This window comes from Alligator sinensis, unplaced genomic scaffold, assembly GCF_000455745.1.
Source record: "Alligator sinensis unplaced genomic scaffold, ASM45574v1 scaffold350_1, whole genome shotgun sequence".
Taxonomy (NCBI): Eukaryota; Metazoa; Chordata; order Crocodylia; family Alligatoridae; genus Alligator; species Alligator sinensis.
The window spans coordinates 411,928-433,580 of NW_005843047.1; the positions used below are offsets into that span (position 1 = coordinate 411,928).

The 21,653-nt window shown below is 43.8% G+C and overlaps 1 protein-coding gene across 1 annotated transcript in view; it reads left to right on the top strand.

The window, feature by feature from the left end:
• Positions 1–21,653, top strand: part of ZNF704 (zinc finger protein 704) — a gene marked incomplete at both ends in the record, with an annotated part of 143,351 nt that overhangs the window by 119,810 nt on the left and 1,888 nt on the right. The window contains 2 exons of the mRNA XM_006036976.1: positions 1,251–1,512; positions 9,968–10,072. Of these exons, the coding sequence (XP_006037038.1) occupies positions 1,251–1,512; positions 9,968–10,072 (367 nt within the window). The remainder of the gene's footprint in view (positions 1–1,250; positions 1,513–9,967; positions 10,073–21,653) is intronic.

The following is a 21,653-nucleotide window of genomic DNA, read 5'->3' on the forward strand; positions in this document are numbered from 1 at the left end:
CCTTTGTAGGCCTTTCTTTTTAGCCTCAGGAGATCTGCTAGGTCCCTGGAGAGCCAGGGGGGCTGCTGTGCCCTCTTGCTGCCTTTCCTCCAAGATGGAATAGACTTAGTTTGTGCATTGAGGATTGCTCCCTTGAGGAGCAACCACTCTTCTTGAACTCCCCTCTCCCCATAGTCATGGTCCCTTAGGGCCTCACTGACAAGCCTCCTGAGCTTGTCAAAGTTGGCTTTCCTGAAGTCAAGGACTTCCGTGTTGCTGACTGACTTGCCAGCTTTTCAGCGGATGGTGAAGGTGATCAGCTTGTGGTCGCTGTCACCCAGCTTTCCATCGATCAGTAGGTCGCCGACTAGGTCATCCCCAGTAGCCAGTACCAGGTCGAGCAGCGCTTTGCCTCTCGTTGGCCCATAGACTTCTTGAGTCAGGTAGAGGTCATCCACGCACAAGAGGAAGCTTTGCGACCACTCAGATTTGCTGAGTGATCCTCCTGTTCTAGAATGAAATCTAATATCTGTACATAACATTGCTAGTAACATCATGAGGGTATGGGCAACCAGGGCACCAGCTCTGAACACACCCACATAGAGGCGGAGCAAGAACAGCTGTCACCACCACTGCTGGTCCAGTTGCCACCACCCCTGTGGCCCAGAGTGTAGAACCTGGTAGTTGTACCTCCAAGCACTGCAGTGTGCAGTGTAGACATACAAACTTGTTTGGAGTTAGTATGGGTTGCTACACAGAGCTCTGTATTGCCAGAAACTGGTTAGCTGAGGAAGCTATTTTCTAGCACTTTCTTTTGGTATAAGCCAAAAACTTGATGATGAACACAGCTAATACCTTCAATAAAAGTAGCCTCTGGCTGAGACTTATTCTAGGGCTATATAGACCTGAACTAAAGACACAGGATACGCTGAGGTCATTTACAGTGTGAATTTCTGGCATATCAGGTACTCCATGGTACCTACTTGTTCACATGCTACTACAATACAATAAATGCAAGGTGGCTTGCCTTCTTTCATGGCTTGAAGAAGCCTGACTATGAGTCCTTTGTCTTCAAGGTTGTGTAAGATGCATCCCTTGCTCCTGCCAGCCTTCCTGCAAGTGAGTAAGAGTTTATGTGGTGCTTATAAAGGAAGTAGAGTGCTTAAATGTAATATAGTTTTATGTATCCAGAAGTTAACATCCAGGAATCAAGGGTCACAGTCTTGATTTAGTAGAGTAATTTCAGTGTTCTTTATCTTTCCTTCATGTAGACGAGTAGGAGAGTCTGACTACAGTGATGGAGAAGAAGATTTTTATTATACAGAGATCAGACTTAACACAGATTCAGTGGCTGATGGCTTAAGCAGTCTTTCTCCAGTCTCTCCATCTCTAGCATCTCCTCCTTCTTTTCCAACCCAAGATGTAAGCCGTCCTGAAACATCATGTGCCAAAACTGAGACTAAAGTGATGACACCTCTGAGCCGCTCAGCTCCTACCAATCTCTACCTCGTACACACGGACCATGCTTACCAGGTAAAATGGTGACAATGATCACACCTCTGCCCAAGTTTAACAAACAGAGTGTCTTTAGACAAAGTGGGATAATTTTTCTTCCTTTTTTTTGTAAAAGACACAGTGGGGCAGACTGTTACTGTCTGTTCTACAATGGATTTTTCTGCAAGATGATTCCCAAGGACTGCCAGAAGCCATTTCATTTTTTATTTATCTATTGTGGTATAGAGAGCTCTGTATATGTGGGATAAGACAGAAAAAATAGAGGAGAATATAATCTCCTTTACTCTTAGTAGTAATTCTTTACAGATGGCAAAGATCCAATCAGATTCCAGATGCTGGTAAGAGAGCTTCTTACTTAATTCAAATACTATGCATTAATTGTTGAAATAAAGTAACATTTAAAAAAAAAATTATGAACATTTGAAAACTTGATTTTGACATGCTTTGATCCGCTGAAAGCTATATAATTTATAAGGAAAATAGAAGTTTTGTAGTAGTGTGGTCTGTGAAGTGCTTATGGACACAATAAGTGAACGCTTGTTAAATTTATTAAACCTCAAAATGTTCCTATATTGTATTTTCAAGCATACTTAACATCACAACATGCTTAATGAAAAAGAATACACAAAGACAAAGGTAGTATATGAAGTTATATTTATTGTCAACAGGTTTAGAATTTTTAGAAACCTGGTATTTTCCGTGAAAAGCAACATTTATGATTATTAACTAGATTATTATGCAGTGTGTCCTGCCATGTACCCCCTGCTTCACATTTGTTTTTCTGTCATGCTGGCAGTCTGGCACTTTACAACGTAGATGTAGCAGTGTTTTCAGCACTCCAGCCAAAAACATTGCATACCCCTGCAATAGAATATTATAGAGTGACTCTCTTTAAATATCTTTGTGAAGCTGTTTCAGCTTGTATAAAACATATTGATACATTTGGCCTAGAACAGTGGTTTTCAACCTTTTTTCATTCGCAGACCACTAAAAAATTTCAAATGGAGGTGTGGACCCCTTGGGAAATACGTTTTGTGCATAGCGAACATAAATAGATAATTACTGACAAACTGTTGTGTTAAAAATAAAAATAATATCAACAACAGCAATAGCAATAATACAATTTTGTGAACTCACCATCTTGTCATCAGTTTTAATCAGATGGTTGATCTTGCTTCTTGCCAGAAAGTACGTGAAAGTTTGGTAAGATAGGTAACAGTTTCAGTCTTGGATCTCCCCAACATCCAGTTTGTTTCAGTATTTTGTTTTAATTGATACTAAAGCTGAAAACCCACTTTCACATAAATACGTGGTGGTGAATGGCATCAAGACTTTAATGGCCTTGTCTGTCAGATCAGGATACTCCTTTTTTATTTTCAACCAGAAATGGGCAAGAGGTTCCTTCTTAAATTCAAGTTTCAGTCCCGTGTCACAGGATAGTTCAAGTAACTGCTCTTCTTCTTTAGCTGTTAGACAGGCAGTTTTCTATCTACCTTACAGTCCATTCATCCAGCCCATACTTGCCTCAGAGAATATTGTGAGAGACTGTATCAAAGCCTTGCTAAAATCAAGGTACACCTCATCCACCAATCTCCCCACATCCACAGAGCCAGTCACCTCGTCATAGAAGGCAATCAGATAGTCAGGGATGAATTGCCCCTGTTGAATCCATGCTGACTGTTCCTAATCACCTTTTTCTCCTCCAAGTGCTTAGAAATGGATTCCTTGAGGATCTGCTCCATGCTTTTTCCAGAGACTGAGGTGAGGCTAACTGGTCTCTAGTTTCCTGGAACCTCCTTTTTCCCTTTCTTAAATAGGGGAACTATATGTTTGCCCTTTTCCAATCATCTGGGACCTCTCCTGATTGCTAGGAGTTTTCAAAGATGATGGCCAGTGACTCTGCAATCATATTAGCCAACTCCTTCAGCACCCTCAGGTGCATCCCATCCAGTCCCATGGACTTGTACACATCTAGCTTTTCTATATAGTCCCTCATCTGTTCTTTTACCACTGAGGGCTGCTCACCTCCTCCCCAAACTGTGCTGCCCGGTGCATTAGTCTGGGAGCTGACCTCATCTGTGAAGAATGAGGCAAAAAAGGCATTGAGTACTTCAGCCTTTTCTGCATCCTCTGTCACAAGGTTGCCTCCCCCATTCAGTAAGGGACCCACACTTTCCCTGATCATCCTCTTGCTACCGACATGGTACTAGTGCTGCTTGACCTGGTACTGGCTACTGGGGATGACCTAATCGGTGACCTAGTGATTGATGGAAAGCTGGGTGACAGCGACCACAAGCTGATCACCTTCACCATGCGCCGTAAAGCTGGCAAGTCAGTCAGCACACTGAAGTCCTTGACTTCAGGAAAGCCAACTTTGACAAGCTCAGGAGGCTTGTCAGTGAGGCCCTAAGTGAGGGCCACGACCCCAGGGGGAAGGGAGTTCAGGAAGAGTGGTTGCTCCTCAAGGGAGCGATCCTCAATGTACAACCTAATTCTATTCCATTTCAGAGGAAAGGCAGCAAGAGGGCACAGCAGCCCCCTTGGCTCTCCAGGAATGTAGCAGACCTCCTGAAGCTAAAAAGAAAGGCCTACAGAGGATGAGGGTTGGGATTCACCTCCAAGAAGGAATTTTCTGCACTGGTCAGATCCTGCAGGGAGCAAACCAGGAAAGCCAAGGCTGCAACTGAACTCTAACTAGCTTCAAGTATCAAGGACAATAAAAAGTCCTTTTTCAGGTATGTGGGGAGCCAGAGGAAAAGCAAGGGCAACATTGGATCCCAGCTAGACCAGATGGGACAACTGACAACTGAGGCCCAGGAAAAAGCCAACCTATTAAGTGGGTACTTTGCCTCGGTCTTTCATCAGTCCCATGGGATGCCCATGCCCACTACGGGACAGGGAGGTCCGGGTGAGGGAGATCCCCTGCCTTTCATCAATGCTGACCTCGTGAAGGAACACCTTGAGAGGCTGGATACCTTCAAGTCAGCTGGCCCTGACAATCTACACCCCAGGGTACTCAAGGAGCTGGCGAGCATGATAGCCCAGCCTCTGGCATGGATCTTTGAGAACTCCTGGCACTCTGGTGTAGTGCCTGAAGACTGGAAGAAGGCCAATGTGGTGCCTATCTTCAAGAAAGGGAGGAAAAGAGCTACTTAAAATGAAGGTCACAAGAACAAATAGGTCTGGGCCATAAATCAAGTGGAGACTGCAAGTGAAAAGAAAGTTTGTAAATATCAGAAATGTTATGATCCTAAACAGTCTTGTGGGACTGATTTTAAGATGGCTCTTTAGCAGTTTATGGAAGGAATTTTCTAACGTGGTATGTGCACTAGTAAGGAATTGGATTTGATGATCTAAGAAGTACCTTCCAATACTGTGTTCTTGTGGAGCCTCATGGGCAATATAAACCTTGATAACGCACAGTTTATGAATCCTGACATGGCTAGAAATGAACTACTGTTCTGCACCATCAAAATTTCAGTGGTGTTGGGCATGCCCAGCAGCAGGCCTTTTGGCATCTAGGGATTCCAGGCACATCTAAGATTAGGTGGTACTTGTATGGAGGGTTTGTGGATTTAATGAGGTACCTCCCAGCTTCTTGTGGATCTGTTCCTAAAGCAATGTAATGCATTGGTTTTGATGCTGCCTGTAAATTAAACAGGGGTCAGTACTTGGAGGTTACCCTAGGAGGTCTCGCATCAGAATACTTCTGAGAATAACAGTGTCACGCTTTCTCTAAGTACTGAACCAAGGCTGTCTAACATGGTGCTAGAGAAGGATGCCATCTCTCTCTCAACCCCCAAATAGCTTGTATCAAATAGCTGCTACTAGCAATATCACTATGTTTTATATGTACCCTTTAAAGAAAAATAATAAGATTTGATTTGCAATTCTGGTATCATCTGGAGTTCCCTGCTTAAAGCTTGAATGTTATCAAGAAAAGCTGCATTTTGGCACAGACTGTACTGATATGCAGTCCCCAAGTAGTAGATAAGACAACCTTGTCTATGCTGACTCTATCAGACCAGTTAGAAGACTATGATAGCACTGATTTACATATAGTTTCAGTTCCAGTAGATAATATCACTCAGGTGGTGCTGTTTCTTTCTTCTTTGAGAGAGCCTAGAGGATGGCTTTAGACAAATGCTTATTTTCCCTGAAGACTAGCTCCTGCAAGGGTCTGCAAGATTCTAGCTTGTCATCCTTCCTGCTCAACATGACTGAGCCTAATGAAGGAGACAGTTTAAGTAGCTGTGATCAAATGCAGTATTTTAAATGGATGTTTATTGTATGGTTTAAGCTAAAGGGGAGGGCAGCTCATTTAAAATGCTATAAATATAAAATAATAGCCTTTTTTATTATAAAGTTTGATTCACAAAAGTATGAGACGCTTGTCCTGAAGACAGCTACTCATGCTCCTCCTAGAGGAAAAAAGTTCTGTTTTGTTAATTCTTTGAAATAAGAAGGGGTTAAACTAAGAAGACAGGTTGAGGAGAAATCTGGCATCCTCAGAACGTCTCACTTTCTAGCCAAGGACATTCAGCATATAAAGGAAGCTTGAAAAGGGCAAAAAAGACTTAAGAAGAAAGATGGTCACCATCAATGCTATGAGTACAGTATAAAAACTTAGCTTGAAAGATAATGAGCCAAGAGAGCCATAGTCTTTCTGCAGAAAGTTGGTTTAGGTGCATCTTTTCTGTAACTAATTAAATCCAGAGAATGATTTAAATCCACTTTGTAAAAAATTTTGAAAGGCTGACTTTATTATAATATACTTCAGCACACATATCATGTAATTGCAGAAAAGCTGCCTCACATTGTTAGTCATTAACACTGTTTGACATCAGAAACTACTTTCTTTCTGTACTTTAGCTGTCTTAAATTTCATTTTAAATACCATATTTACTCAAATATAAGACAAGGGTCACCTCCCTCCCCCTCCAACCCCCATCAGCATGAGGAAAAAAGGCCCCTCATCTTACATTCACATACAAGGAAACCTCATTAAATACACTGTATATCATTAAACAGCTGCCAAAAGTAGTATGTAGTCAGTAATGGAAACCCAATGATTAAATGCACCCAATACTGAGCATGACTATAAAACACGTGGAAATATTTTTTATAATAAAATATACTTATATGCAAATATCAATCTCTTACCAAAACCCAATACCCTATCCCATATACAACAACTTCAACCAAACACTGTTTACATATACCTTAATACAAAACTAATACAGTGACTACCGTTTTATATATACAGACCTTTATCCCACACACATTAAACAAATAACAGTTTCCAGTCCTCCTTTCTCCCGACAACTACCATTTTCTTTTCTCCCATCTTCTAAACACATGGGAAATCTTTTTTTTTTTTTTTAAGGAAAATTTTTCATGTTCCAAGTCAAATCATCCAAATCAATTCCAAATCCATGAGTCAGTCAAGAACTAAATGTGGCCTTACTACCAGCAGACATCCTTCCCTACTACCATGGGCTTCAGATGCTTCCAAATCCTTTGGTGGGCATCCTACATGTAGGCCCAAGCCCGGAAGCTTGAGGTTTCGATGCTCCCAAGTTTGGCTTGCTCTTGGCCATATGGGCGCAGGAGCAAGCTAGGGAGAAGTCTCCCATTTCCATGAAGTCAGCATGTAACCGAGATCCTCCCGCTGAGAGCTGGCCATTGAGAAGCTAACTATGTAAGGACTCCTGCCCACAAGCAGACAAGGGTGCAATGCTCCACTCCATAGTGCCATCTTATTTCCTGTGCTACCTAAGTATGGAAAATATATATTTTTTTTTTATTAAGGAAAATGTTTCATGTTCTAAGCCAACTCAGTCAGATCAATTCCAAATCTGTGAGTCATTCAAGAACCAAATGTGGTGTACTACCGGCAAACATTCTCTACCCCCACCTGGGGCTTCAAATGTTTCCAAATCATTTGGCAAGCATCCTACACGCAGACCCAGGCCCAGAGACTTGGGGATCGGATACCCCCAAGTTTTGTTTGCTCTCAGCCTTATGAGCCACAGGAGCAAGCTAGGGAGGAGTATCCCATTTCCATAAAGTGGGTGTAAAGTCAAGATCTTCCCACTGGAAATGAAAATGGGAGGTTAACTATACATTACCTCCACAGGTACTACCTCATGTCGGAAAAGCAGCTATCCCCAGCAACTAGGAAAACCACCTTAGTGGTAACAGTATTTCCCCTGCCAGGTAAATATAAACAATTTTTTTTTTTAATGAAAATTTTTCATATTCCAAGCCAAATCAATTCCAAATCTGCAAGTCAGTCAAGAACCATAAGTGGCCCTACTACCGGCAAACATCCTCCACCCCCATGTGGGGTTTCAGATGTTTCCAAATCATTTGGCAGGCATCCTACATGAAAGCCCAGCTTCTTTGCTGGCACAGGTAGAGCCTGTGGAGGTAATGCATAGCAAACCTCCCACTTGCTGCTCAAGTGGGAAAATCTTGGCTTTATGCCCACTTCATGGAAATGAGAGACTTCTCCCTAGGTTGCTCCTGGGGCCATATGGCTGAGGGCAAGAAAAACTTGGGGGCATCCAAACCCTAAGGCTCCAGGCTTTGGTAAGTATAGAAAATATGTTAATGAGAACCTACCACAAGGGTAGATTAGTGTAGCTCATCTGAAGAAGATGCACAATCATGCCCATTGCACCAACTCTTTTTCAAGTCATAGTGAGCCAATACATTGAATATATTTCAACTTCTTCTTCACTCCCACAGCTGAGCTGGGCTTTTCTTTCTCATTTCCAATGATTCCTGTTTTTTCACCAGCCTTAAATATCTGGCAGACATCACCAAACAGGGCCTCAAACAGTTTGTACAGAATCCCTCTGTTGGCCCCTCTCTCAGCCAGTCGCATATGATTAGTGTGGCCTTGCCCTGCATGAGATGGAGCTGAACCAGGTTGCTCTGTGACTAATCTGCATATAAATTTTTGGAGGATCCCAGAACTTGTGAGAAGAACACCTGGTTCCAGTCATGAGTGGGAGGAGCTAATTACCACATAGATCCTTTGTGGGAGTTATCTGGAGTACACACAGACTGAGCAGTGCTGAGCCATAGGGTCACACAGCTTGAAACACTGTTGACTCTGTTGGGGCCCAGCCCAGTGAACAGTTTGATAAATCATGAGCCTTTTGGCTTTGGACTAATATCTTGCATAGTTTGTATACTTATCTGGCGAACGAAATACTATGGCTGTTAAGGCAGTTTTCCTAGTTGCAGGGGAAAATCATTTTTCTGGCAGGGCATAGTACCCTGGCCAAGGTAGTGCCTCCCACTTTCTCTTCCAGTGGGAAGATCTTGGATATATGTCAATCTTATTGAAATAGGAGACTTCTCCTTAGTTTGTTTGTATGGCTAAGGGCAAGCAAAACTTGGGGGCATCTGAACCCCAAGCTTCTGGGCTTTGGCCTGCATGTAGGATGCTTGCCAAAGGATTTGGAAACATCTGACACCCAAGGTAGGGGTGGAGGATGTTTGCTGGTAGTAGGGCCATATTTGGTTCTTGAATGACTCATGGATTTGGAATTGATTTGGCATGGAACATGAAAAATGTTCCTTAAAAAAAAAGTTTGTACTCTTAAGTAGATGCTAAAGTGCTGCTTTAAAGTGTGTTTATGGAGTACCTGTGCTAAAACTTGCAGCAATTTCAAAAAAGACAAACTGTATTAGTTCTGGATGAACTGTCTATGGATACTCATAGTACAGTCAGTGTTTTGAAATTTGCCCCTCACTTCCACATGCTGAGGGAGAGCAGGGTCTGATAATAAGGGTGGGGGGTGGGTAGCGTGGGAGATGGAGCTGCAGGGGAAGGAAATTGGAGGGGGGAAGTGGGCCATCTGCCCCCCCCCCCCCCAAAAAAAAATTTTTTTCCTTGCTGTAGCAGTGGGAGGGGGACAAATTCAAGGCAACCCTCCAATAATTAGATTCTTTATGTGGAAATATATATATAAATATATTTAAAAATGTTTCATATACAGTTTCTAATTATTGGGAGTCGTCTTGTATTCAAATAAGTCTGATACCTTTTTTTTTACCGTGATGGGGCTTTAGATCATTCCTAATAAAGATTTTTGCTATTAGCTGGTCAGATACTATTTTTTAGAACTTATTTGGTATAACTTGTACCAATGGACTTATGGACTTATACTTTTAGGGGGTAGGCAGGCATCAGTTTTCAAAATGTTACTTGTGGAAGCTGCTTCTTGCAAGATCCTTCAAACTTTTTCTGTCCAGTTAAATATTAGCTGTGCGTGTTTTTTTTCTTGCTGCCCTATTCATGTTTGTCCCCCACAGAGAACACAGCAGAATGCCTGCCTCCAGTGCCATTGGAGAATTATTTTCGCCCTCTGAAAGCCTGGTTGCTTTACGGTTTTAAGGAGTGACAGAGTCTTTGAAAGGCCTCTCTATACTGGAATAACGTTTTCTTTTTAAACAGGCCACGCCTCCAGTGAACATTCCAGGGTCAACGAAGTTCACTCCCAATGGCAGTAGCTTTAGCATCTCTTGGCAGTCACCTCCAGTTACCTTCACTGGCATTCCGGTAAGTGGACAACCAACAAAACAGTTACCTAAGTTTAAAAATTTTCCACTGCTTAACAGTAAGTCTGCTCTGTTTGAAATAAAATACAACAGAGCAGAAGGAGAAACAAAACAGATTAAAGGCCCAGAGTCTCCTTTCACACTTTTCCAAGTCCAGTCACTGCTGTACAGTTACTCTTAATTTACAGCAGTGGAAATGAGAGGAGAACTGAGTTCTGTGGGATATTTGTAAAACTATTGGTTTACAAAAAAATGATCCAGGTAACCACAAAGCCTGAAAAATTGCTGAATATGCTACTGTGTGTCTACTGTTTATATTTCTGACGTCTTGTTTATGAAACAAGAGGAAACCAGGAATGCGATCATTTGCTGGAAGGCTAGTTAGAAGTGTGTGCTTCAAAGAATCTGGCAGAATTTGCAGTGCCTACAAGGACATAAATTACATTTAAATAACTATTTACCTAACAATACCAAGCCAGGCATTGTTAGGACCCAATTCTGACTGCAGATGCATGCATGTGACACCTGTTGATTTCACAAAAGAAAATGCTGCCTTTATACAAGAAACATGCACTTAATATGCACTGGATTAAGAGTTCTAATTTAGTAACAACACTTAGATTTCTAGCCCAGCCTTGACAAGGCTTATGATATAAAGTTCATGACTGAATAAGGAGAGGTATATGCAGAACTACGTAATCAAGCCATTTACTTAAAGGCTACTTGGGCCATCTTAATCTTCCTTCCCCCTACCCCGTTCCCCCCGGAAAAAAAAGAATTAAAAAGTCAACAAATGACACCAACTAGTAAGGCCAGGGACACGCAAACCGGTATAAGTGGTCAGAAACCAGTTCAAATCTGTAACACAACAGAAGTTCAGTGCACATAAACTGCTTTCAAAATGGCCAAAACTGGTTTAAGATAAACCTGGATGGATGTAACATGACACTTAACTGATTTAGGTTAAACTGGTTTATTGAACTTCTGTCCCAGATCCCCTCCAGATTCAAATTAACTCACAGTCCCTCAGTATCCCAGGATGCTTTGCACCTCCCTCACAAACACCCTGCACTCCCCTTGCAGGGTAGGTAGGCCAGCCTTGGCCCAAGCTGTCTGCTCCAGCCCAGCAGGGAGGCCTGCTCTAGCACCCTCCAGCTTGTGGCCTAGGCCACTGCAAGTATGTGGCTGCATTTCCAGAATCAAAAGTGAATGTCTGTTTGCTTGCTTATCTGTTCAATATGTGCAGCTTAGATTAACCTTCAAAGATTGAATGGATTCAGCCTCAGGCATTTTGACTGTACTTTTCTAAGGATTTAAATACTGGGGAAGTAGTTTGAGAAGACCATTAGACAGAGTTCAGAAGAATTATTCTTTTGGAATTAGGTTTGTGGTTACTTAATTTGGTGTGTGCCCAAACATATACTGAAATCATTATTTTTCTTCTTAGTTATAGAAAATATATTGTATAATAAGTGAAAAAATAAATTTGAACAGAGTATATTTTAATTTTAAAAGAACATTGTTTAGCATGTAAATTATTGCTGCCTGACCATAAACCTACTTGATATCAAAGCATTTCATTTTGAATTACACATTCATAATTTTCAGTTTATCATATAATGCACATTAGTCATCCAGAGAGCCATATAGTTTTTTTCCTGACAATGTGTATTAGATGCATCATGTTACTACTTCCCTTCTCCTCTCTTTACCAAGTGAATCTCCAAAAGCTTCTTACTGTCAACCTTTGGCAAATCTTGGAGATTTTTTGCAGAAGCTGTGGTCCCCTGCAGGGCTGATAAAAATGAAAGTGGCTGAATCAATTACATTGCACTCTGCCAATGAATATTTATTAAATTCCATCAAGTAACAACTAACAGTGAAAGATATCATGCTGGCAGCAATTTGAACAAGAGCACCTTGACAGAGCATGCTATGCATAAAGTACTTCTGGAATTCGATTTCACAACAATAGAGTTGATATAGAGTAATTATGAAACCAACTCTTTTTGTGGAGTTGCAGAAATTGGCATCGCAGGTATTGGGAATCCAGGAATGCAATTAGCAACATTGTAAATCAGACACATAAGAGAAAGGGATTAGGTGAGTGTTTAGTTTAATTCAAGCACCAGCATTGATCTCCCTGCTATTGTGAGCGGTTCCCAACATGATTTTAGAAACAAGAAATCATTCTGTAGAAACTGTAAGATGCCAGTGATTTACCGTGTAATTTAAAACAACCCCAATAACAAAACGTAGATCAGCAATGTTGATAACAGCATTATAGGCTACTTCAAGAGCCACATGTATTATTATTTTATCTGTGTCTGCTAACAGCATTTCTAAGACCATTCAGCAAAAACCCACAAAACTGACACACAGTTCACTGCTTTATAATTTCTTTACAGGCATAATATATAGTAAAATCTTGTCTAGAATAGGAAGTTATTGTGCAGCAAGCTAGGCTTGAACTTGGAAAACTCCACCTGCTGTGTAGTAAGTCCTCTTGTGGGCACTCTTAGGACACACAGGGTGCATCTACATGAGACGCCAAATATGCAGTAGACTAATTCTACTGCGCATTAGTGCGTCATAGCAAAAGTCGTGTTAAAGTGCTAGTGTGCAGTAGAATTGGTCTACTGAACATTTGCATCACTAAAAATGCATGCGCTGGTGCTACTGTGCAGTGGAACTGGTTACTGCACATTGAGTTTACTACCTGTAACAACAGGTACTAACTTAATGCACTGTAACTATGGCACATTAATACACGTGTAGATGTGCCCACATGGTGGAAGGCAGCTTACTCCACTAAGCTTCACCCGGGCAGTTAGTGTGCACGTCTACACATGCATTAACGTGCCGTTGTTACGGCACATTAAGTTCAGTACCTGCAATAACAGGTACTAACTCAATGCACAGTAACCACAGTAGTGCTGGTGCACAGTCTTAGAGATGCTAATGCATAGTAGATAATTTCTACTGTGCATTAGCACAGCTTTAGCCATGACGCTAATGCACAGTAGAATTAGTCTACTATGCGTTTAGCATCTCATGTAAATGCACCCAGTGTGAAGTAGTAGTGTGCTGTAAAGTCACCCTTACAATATAATAATTCCCCGCTGTAGACATACTCCATAGGTGAAATGGACACAAATATTCTAGAGACACTTGGTAGCCTTTTTTCCTTCCTCTTTTCATACACAAGAGCATGTCCATATAGCAAACTTACTGCATGGAAAACTAGATTGTGAATATACTGCACACTGGCCACATCTACACAAGACACTGACTGCACAGTTGTTACTGCTTGTTACGACTGCGCAGTAGTATCATGTCATGGTTCATGCCACACCACGCTTCTGCGCAGTTGTAACCAGCTACTGTACAGTCACCATCGTAGGCGATGCATAGGGAGGGTACAGGGGGGCACGTGTCCCCCCTGACAGGGCCGATGCCAGTGGTGGTGCCTGTGGGTGCTTGCCAGCTCTGCTCCTGCCGCCAACGCCGGCGCCTGTGGGAGCTTGCCAGCTCCAGCCCCTGTGGGTGCTCCCCCAGACTCGGGAGGCACCAGTTGCCCATGGTCAGCATCTCATGGAAACTTGGCCACTGGGTACATCTACATGTCCAATTAAGGTGAAGAAACAAACTCCAGTGCAATTCATGCCGGGGTTTATTTCTCCTGGGTGCAGCATCTCCACTTGCACTCAGGACCGAAACACATTGAGCCTGGGCTGACAGGGGGCCCCTGGGGATCAGCCCTGGGCGCCAAGTGCTGGTGTCACGCAGCAGAGGGGCTGGCTGGGGCACGAGCGTGTTCCAGTGTGGGACTAGCTAGGAGGCAGCCTCCACACTGTAGCACCCTTGTGCCTCAGCTAGTCCCTGTCACTGCACATGCGTTGCAGTGGCATAAATTACTCTGTCATGGGTACAGTACAATCCTAAGGCAGAGTTAATTAATTTACTGCACCCTAATATGGGCACATGTGTAGATGGTGACACTTTACTGCAGAGCTAATTAGTCAACTCTACAGCGCACTTATAGATGCACCCACTAGCTACTTCACACTAACTACTATGAGGTACTGCTGGGCAAGACACTTCTCCATTTGAGAGAGCAATAGAAGTATGCATTAAAATTTTCCACTAAGGGAATTAAAGTAGACAGTGCACTATAAATTTACCCCCTATTTTACTGTGCACTCATTTCCATGTTTAGAAAAGCCTTCAGAGAGACTATACACCCTGCTATAGTAAAAGCAGGTACTCAAGACTATATAGCTACTTATATCGCCCATCTTTTTTTCCCTTGTATTACTGTTGGTAAGCCAACCGACTTAGCACTTCCCACAGAAAGGCTTTGCACACATTTCTTTAGCCAGATCCTAACCAGCAGTGGATGGTAGCAATTAGAGTTTAAAAATCTAATTCCCCAAACTCTTCTCTTCAACTCATCTAATAGAGCGCTGATCAATACAGGCACTTAAAGGTCCCAAATGCTCTAGCTTTGAAGGTTATTCGGTGTGTAGTGGCAGCACAGTGAAGGATGACTGCTGGGTCTGATTCTTTGCATGGAGAATAATTAAGTCTCAAAAGAGTAAAGAATAGAAAAAGGATACAGGACAGGCCTGTGTGAGGAGACAGTGCTATTTTACAAATAATAGCAATGGCAAGGATGACAGTGGGGTGTCTTGCGTAGTAGTAGAAGGGCTAACATGAAGATCACATAGCTACACTACTGTTAATGCAGGATTGAGTTCTCCTTCCACTCAAGTGTGTATCTCTGGCATGCAGGTTTAGTCCCTGTATGCTTTAAAGATAATTTATGGCAATCATTACTGTGCTCAGAATGGCAAAACTTGGAGATCCTTGTGCATCTTACTTCATGTTTAATCACTCTTTATTCTCTTGGGCCAGACAAGTTTGACACCCCTGTTCTAGAGGGTAAGTTGAGCTTGAGCAAAGCATAAGTGATTGGGATCAATGTAGAGGTAATCATTTGAATTTAGGGAACTGTTATATACAGGAGGTCAGACTGATGAGCTAGTCTAGGGCTGTCCAGTGGGCATGCCACGTCAGACATGCAAGAGGTTAACATGCAGCCCCTGGGCTCTTGCCCACTGCATATGCTCCTATTGCTTTAGTTGCTGCAGCAGTAGCAGCTGTTGTCTGTGGGGCATGGCAGGAGGCCCAGTGAGCTCACTGCTTGCATGACCATGTCACTATCAGGGGCTCAGCTGGATGGCTTGTGCCGCTTATGCAGCACCATGGGGGGAGGGGAGGAAGAGGGGGAATTGCCTAAGTGATGATGGTAGTAAGCAGGTGGGCTCGCATATCAGGAGAGGGGAGGAGAAGAAGGCGGGGCTTATGCTAGTCATGCAGCAGCAGTGGGAAAGGGGACCTCATTCACATAGTGGTAGCATGGGGTAGGAGGGTCTCACACTGATCACATTGGAGTGGTGAGGTGAGGAATTGCCCACCCAGTGGTGGCAGTGGGGAGGCTACATGCAGCAGATGTCCTGGAGAGTAGCCCCTGCAGTATGCAGCCCACACGGTACACAGCCCCAGTCCTATGACCTGTGTAATGTACAGTCCCAGCACTCTGAATGTGGACTGCCCTGAACTAATGATGCCTTCTGGCCTTTAACTTCTATAAAATATTGCTTGAAACCAGAGTTTTCTTAGGATAGACTGTTCATATTCCTTTGTATGTCCAGTAGAAAACTCTCTGTTGTTCACCAAGTGAGAATAAATGCAGAAGCTGTGTCGATTCTATAAGTATTTTTAGCTGCAGAGTTCCTAGAAAGTACTTAGGGACCACTGCATCAGTCTGGGATTGGCTTCTCACATCACATCTAACCATGTAAAGTGGCCATGATCCATAATGAGAGTAAAAGGGACCGCAGCAGTAGCCTTGACTGCCCGCTTTATCTGTGAAGCAGTCCTCTATTACCGAGAATTTTTGCTCTTGCGGAAGGAGCTTTCTACTCAGATACAGGACTGGGTGTTTTCCATCCTCTGAATCCTGATAGAACGGCCCCAAAGCCTTGCCCAGAGGCATCTGTTTGTAGAACAAACCTCCAACTAAAGGTTGGAGGCATCTGTTTGTAGAACTAAACCTCCAACCCAGCACTGGACTACACAGTGCTGGGTTAGTGAACAGTATTCATTTTATCTCCCCAAAGGCAATCAGTACATGCTGGAGACCACTCTGCTTCTCTGGGGGCCAGCTTACACAAATTTTCTGTTAGTAAGGCTGTCACTGTATAAAGTGCCAATAACAGGTTGCCAATCCCAAGAAGGCCTTTAGATGCCTTTTTATCTTGGGTATGGGGGATTCTACCAGGACCTTCAGTTTGTCAGTGGAGGAGCCTAATCCCCACATTGCTTGGTGCATACCCCAAATACTTAGCACCCCTACAGCCAGCCTGGTATTTTACAAGATTTGCTATAAGGACTGCAGCCCAAAGTGACTGTATCACTGCCCTAATTTCATAGATTTCATATATAGACATTAGGGCTGGAAGGGACTTCGGAAGATCATTGAGTCCAGCCCCCTGCCCTAGGGGCAGGAAGTCAGCTAGGGTCAAAGGATCCCAGCAAGATAGGTGTCCAAATGTTTCTTAAAAGAGTCCAGAGAAGGTGCTTGCACCACCTCTGCAGGTAGTCTGTTCCAGGCCTTGGGGCTGGGACAGTAACAAAGTTTTTCCTTATGTCCAGCCTAAAACAGTCTTGGAGGAGTTTGTGACCATTTGACCTTGTCATCCCTTGGGGCATTCTGATGAAAAGGCGTTCCCCCAGATCCTGATGGACACCCCTTATATACTTATAGGCAACCACCAGGTCCCCCTGAGCCTGCGCTTTTCCAGGCTGAAGAGTACCATGGCTCTCAGCTTCTCATCATAGGGCCTGTTCTCCTGCCCTCTGACCATGCGCATGGCTCTCCTCTGGACTCTCTCAAGCTTTTCCACATTCTTTTTAAATTGTGGAGCCCAGAATACGATGCAGTACTCCAGCTGTGGCCTCACCAAGGCCTAGTACAGTGGGAGGATGACATCCTAGGATTTGCTTGAGAAGCATCTATAGATGCAAGCCAGAGTTTTGCTCACTTTACCAGCTGCGACTTTGCATTGGTGGCTCATATTCATTTTGTGGTCAATCATGACCCCCAAGTCCCTTTCGGCCATGGTGCTAGCAAGTATAGCACTGGCCAAGCCTATAAGCATACTGCGGGATTTTTCCCTGAGGTGGAACCTTGCAGTTTTCAGTGTTGAATGACATCAGGTTTTCATCTGCTCATTTTCTGAGCCTGTCAAGGTGGGCCAGGCTCACCAGCCTATCCTCAGGTGTGGACGCTTTACCCCAAAGTTTGGTGTCATTGGTGAACTTGGCCAGTCCACTTCTGACACCAGTGTCTACATTGTTAATAAAGATGTTAAAGAGTACAGGCCCAAGGACGGAGCCTTGGGGGACCCCACTGGTCATGGAGCACCATGATGATTTAATTCAATTGAGTACCACTCTCTGGGTCCGACCTTGGAGCCAATTCCCCAACTATTGGACTGTGATGTAGCCAAAGCCACAGTTGGCCAATTTTTCCATGAGGAGATTATGGGACACCAGATCAAGGGCTTTTTTTAAAGTCAAGATATATAAGGTCAATCTTTTCTCCCTTGTCTAAGTGATATGTCACCTGGTCATAGAAGGAAATGAGATTGGTCAGGCAAGACCTACCTGCAGTAAACCCATGCTGGCTGTCATCAGCCAGTTTGTCAAAAATTGACTCTTTGATGATTTTTTTTCCAAGATCTTCCCTGGGATAGAGGTCAGGCTGATGGGCCTATAGTTCCCCAGATCTACTTTCCTCCCTTTCTTGAAGATAGGCACCACATTGGCCTAATTCTCTGGCGGTTCCTTCCATGTACAAGTGAACACCTCCACATTGTCAAGATAAGCTGCCACATACTCCTGGTGAGGCTACATATTTTATCCATTGGAAACTGAAATGTGGCAGAGGCCACCATGGAGATGAAAGGGCAGGGTTCTAAACTGGTACAGGCCCCAAGGCATTGTGAATGCTGTTAACACTTAGGACTCCAAAACAAAGGGAATCTGCCAGTAACCTTTTGTTAAATCCAACATTGATATATATTTGACCTTCCCCAGCCACTGTAATAATTCATCAATTCAGGGTATGGTGTAGGCTTTGATGTCGCATTCAGCATACAGAAAACAATGCAAAGCCTATCCACTTTGTCCAGTTTGGGAACCAACATGATTGGGCTGCACTGTTCACTTGATGAGTTGGCATGCTTGGCCAACTCCTTTACCATTACCCATAGATGCTCAGGTATTTGGGAGACATTCTTCTGAATGTAACATCTTTGTTTCAGCAGGATGATCTTACAATCAATTTGTGTGGTCTTTTCCAGCCAAGTTGTAAACACATCTAGAGATTCTTTCAACAAGACCTTTGCTTCCTCCTGTTGAGCTGTGGACAGGTTTTGCCCCAGAGCAACCTCACTGGTTGGGAGTTGAATTCTCTTTCCAACACTGCTGATATTGCTGAGAAAGCAGTTGAGGCATTCAGTGCTTCACAGGCTCACTATAGTTTCAGAAGATTCACAAGATATATTTGAGCCTCATGTTGCCTCCTCACCTTCATAAGCCAGGTTTCCAACTTGCCCTTTCTCTCATAGGGGTTCTGTCATTTAGCGAGCAATTTCTCTCTGACAAGGGGAGCAACAACAGGACCTGATCCCCAGAGGGATAGACCCAGAGTTTTATATTCTTATTATGTTGTTGTTATTGGGTTTGTTGTGTAGCCTTGAGGTTCACCCAGGCAAATACCCATACTAGGTTCAGTCATTCCTATGGCCTAAAACATATTGGATGATATTTTGAGACTTCATGCTCTGTACCTGCCAGGTCTTATGGAGGAGGTCCAATACACCTCTGGTCTGCCTCCTGTATAGCAGTTCAAAGGGAGAGAATCCCATGAAGTATTGGGGACCCAGTAAGTACAACAGAATTATATCCCACATACAGGGTTCTCCAGCTACATACTTTCTCAACATCTCCTTCAGAGTTCAGTTAAACCTCTCCACAGACCATCCATCTGAGGGTGGTAGGTGGAGGTCTTGACCAGGTGGACTTCGATAGGGCCCATATCTCTTGCAGTAGCCACAACAAAAAAGACCATGCCTTGATCTGGTAGTATCTTCCGGGAGCGGGGGGAGGGGCTACCTATAAAACATTCTTTAACAGTTCTGTGGCAGTAGCTATTTTTTGGGCTAAGGCATAAGGGATCACCACCACTTCCAGGTACCGGGTAGCATTCCCCATTGTCACAACCCAATTAAATTGTGCCCATGCCACTGAGCAAGAGATACCATTCAAATCATCCTCATTTTGATGATTAAGGGTTAAAAGACATCCCTGCCAAAAATTCCTTGAAACAAAACGCGGCCGGAGTACTGTAGATAATTGGTCAGCTGAAATAAAATGCTAGGGGAAACTATATAAAATTGGTCCAAAAATAAGCGTAAGCTCCTCACACGTAGCACACACGTAACAGGTAGAGAAACCTAACCCACTACCTTGTAACTTGAGGAGACAAAGAGCTGCCACCTGCCAAAAAATTAAAGATTCCATATAACGGTTCACGATTGGGCATCTCTGTCAAACACCTCTGCTTATAAATAGTTTAACGGTTTCCGCCCAAGTCGGAGAGCTCTGGGGATCTCGCAGGAAACACCTGTGCTTGTCACCAGAGAATTGGGAAATTGATCAATTCCCAATCAATCACCCCGTCAGCGTAAAATATTGACGTAGAAAGTCTTGCAAGCTCGACCGTTCATTCCCGGCGCCACGTCCATCATTATCTCGTTATAACCTAACTGCGTGCGTGTACTCGACTCTGTAACCGAAGTTATATGCGTATACTCAACTCTATAACCGAAGCTGTAACAGAACAAAGGCTCGCCTGCGTCGTCCATCACTATCTAGGCGACGTAAGTAAACAAACTCCTGTAACCTACACGTGTCTGTGCCTGGTTAATTCCACTCCATCCATCAATTACCCGCCTGCCCAGCTCTAAATCTAAACACTCCGGTGTGCGAGTCAGACAAGCTGCCGGCGGCTGCTCTGATTCACGACACCCATGAGCATAAAATGGTACCCATTTGTGCTCAGCTTCAGCGGCCTGACAATACCTACCCTGACTCATTCCAAGGGGGTACCCACCAAGGGAGGAAGTACCAGTGGCACTTGATGCCTTGGGCATGGGGCTACCAACTGGCAATTGGGACAAGACACACAGTAGTCATTAATGTTCTAGTAAATCTCTGGCCAAAAGAATCTGGCAAGCACCCACTTCTGTATTTACTTGACCCCCAGATAGCTTGCCCAAGTTATGTCATGGTCCAACTTCAAAACTGGTTGTAATGCATGTTTGGCAGTGGTAACTGGTACTTCTGGGTGCCAATCATCTTGTCCTGAAAGACCCTCATCAGGACACCTCCTTGTAGTTCAAAGTGGGGATCCTGGGCAACAAGGTAAGGATCTATCACAATGTCATTCACCTGGGCCAACTATCCACAGACCGGGGCAAAGATGGGGTCTTCTCTCTGGCTCTGTATGAAGTCAGGTCCTTCTCCTATGGATGCACCTCTCTCTGGCAGGTTGCCCAAGGACCTCAGCCCTGCAGAGTTTTCCTCACAGCCACCCAGATCACAATGGATCCTATAACCCTTACCCAGCCTTTTACCAGACTCTCCCCCTGATGAAAGGGTTTCCCAATGTGAGGTAGCTCAGGGTCCAAACACCTCAGAATCAAATCTCCCCAAGGTAGTTCTCAAGGTGATCTTGCATCTCTAGATCCTGCCTGCATCTTGATCCCAGTCCTGACCCACCATTACCAGTTGGTAAAAGTGGCTGGCCACCACTGCAGTATACTCAGCCATTTGGCCCCCAATCAATAGCCACACTCTCGCACTTGGATAGGGCCTAATATCTCCATGAATACAGATTGCATATATGCACTGTGTGATTGATAAATAAGCAGGGTCCACAAGCCTCTCATGAACAAATGTCTGTCCAGAGCCTGAATCTACCAGTCCCAGGACCTGAATATCCCCCACCTTCCCTTTGTTCACATAGGCTCTTTGTTTTGGGATCTTCTGTATCTCAGAGATCCTGGACTGTATATAACTGGAGTCTGTCTGGGGACAATGAGTGGTCCAGTCATTCACACAAAAACAGATCAAGAATTCCCCTTCCCCAGATCAAGAATTCCCCCTACATTCCGGAGAGAATCTTCATCTCCCAACCATGTGGAGCAACATGACTGAGCCCTTCCTCATCTCCTTGGGGATCACAGCAGGGTTTTTGGACTGGATGCCCCAACCCAATAACCTTTTAGCTATAGGAGGTTCTCCTTGCCTTGAATTTGTGCTTTGTCGGGCCTGTCCCTTTGGCTTGGCAGGATTCATAGATGTTAGGATCAGAAGGGACCTCAATAGATCATCGAGTCCGACCCCCTGCATAGGCAGGAAAGAGGGCTGGGTCTAGATGAACCCCG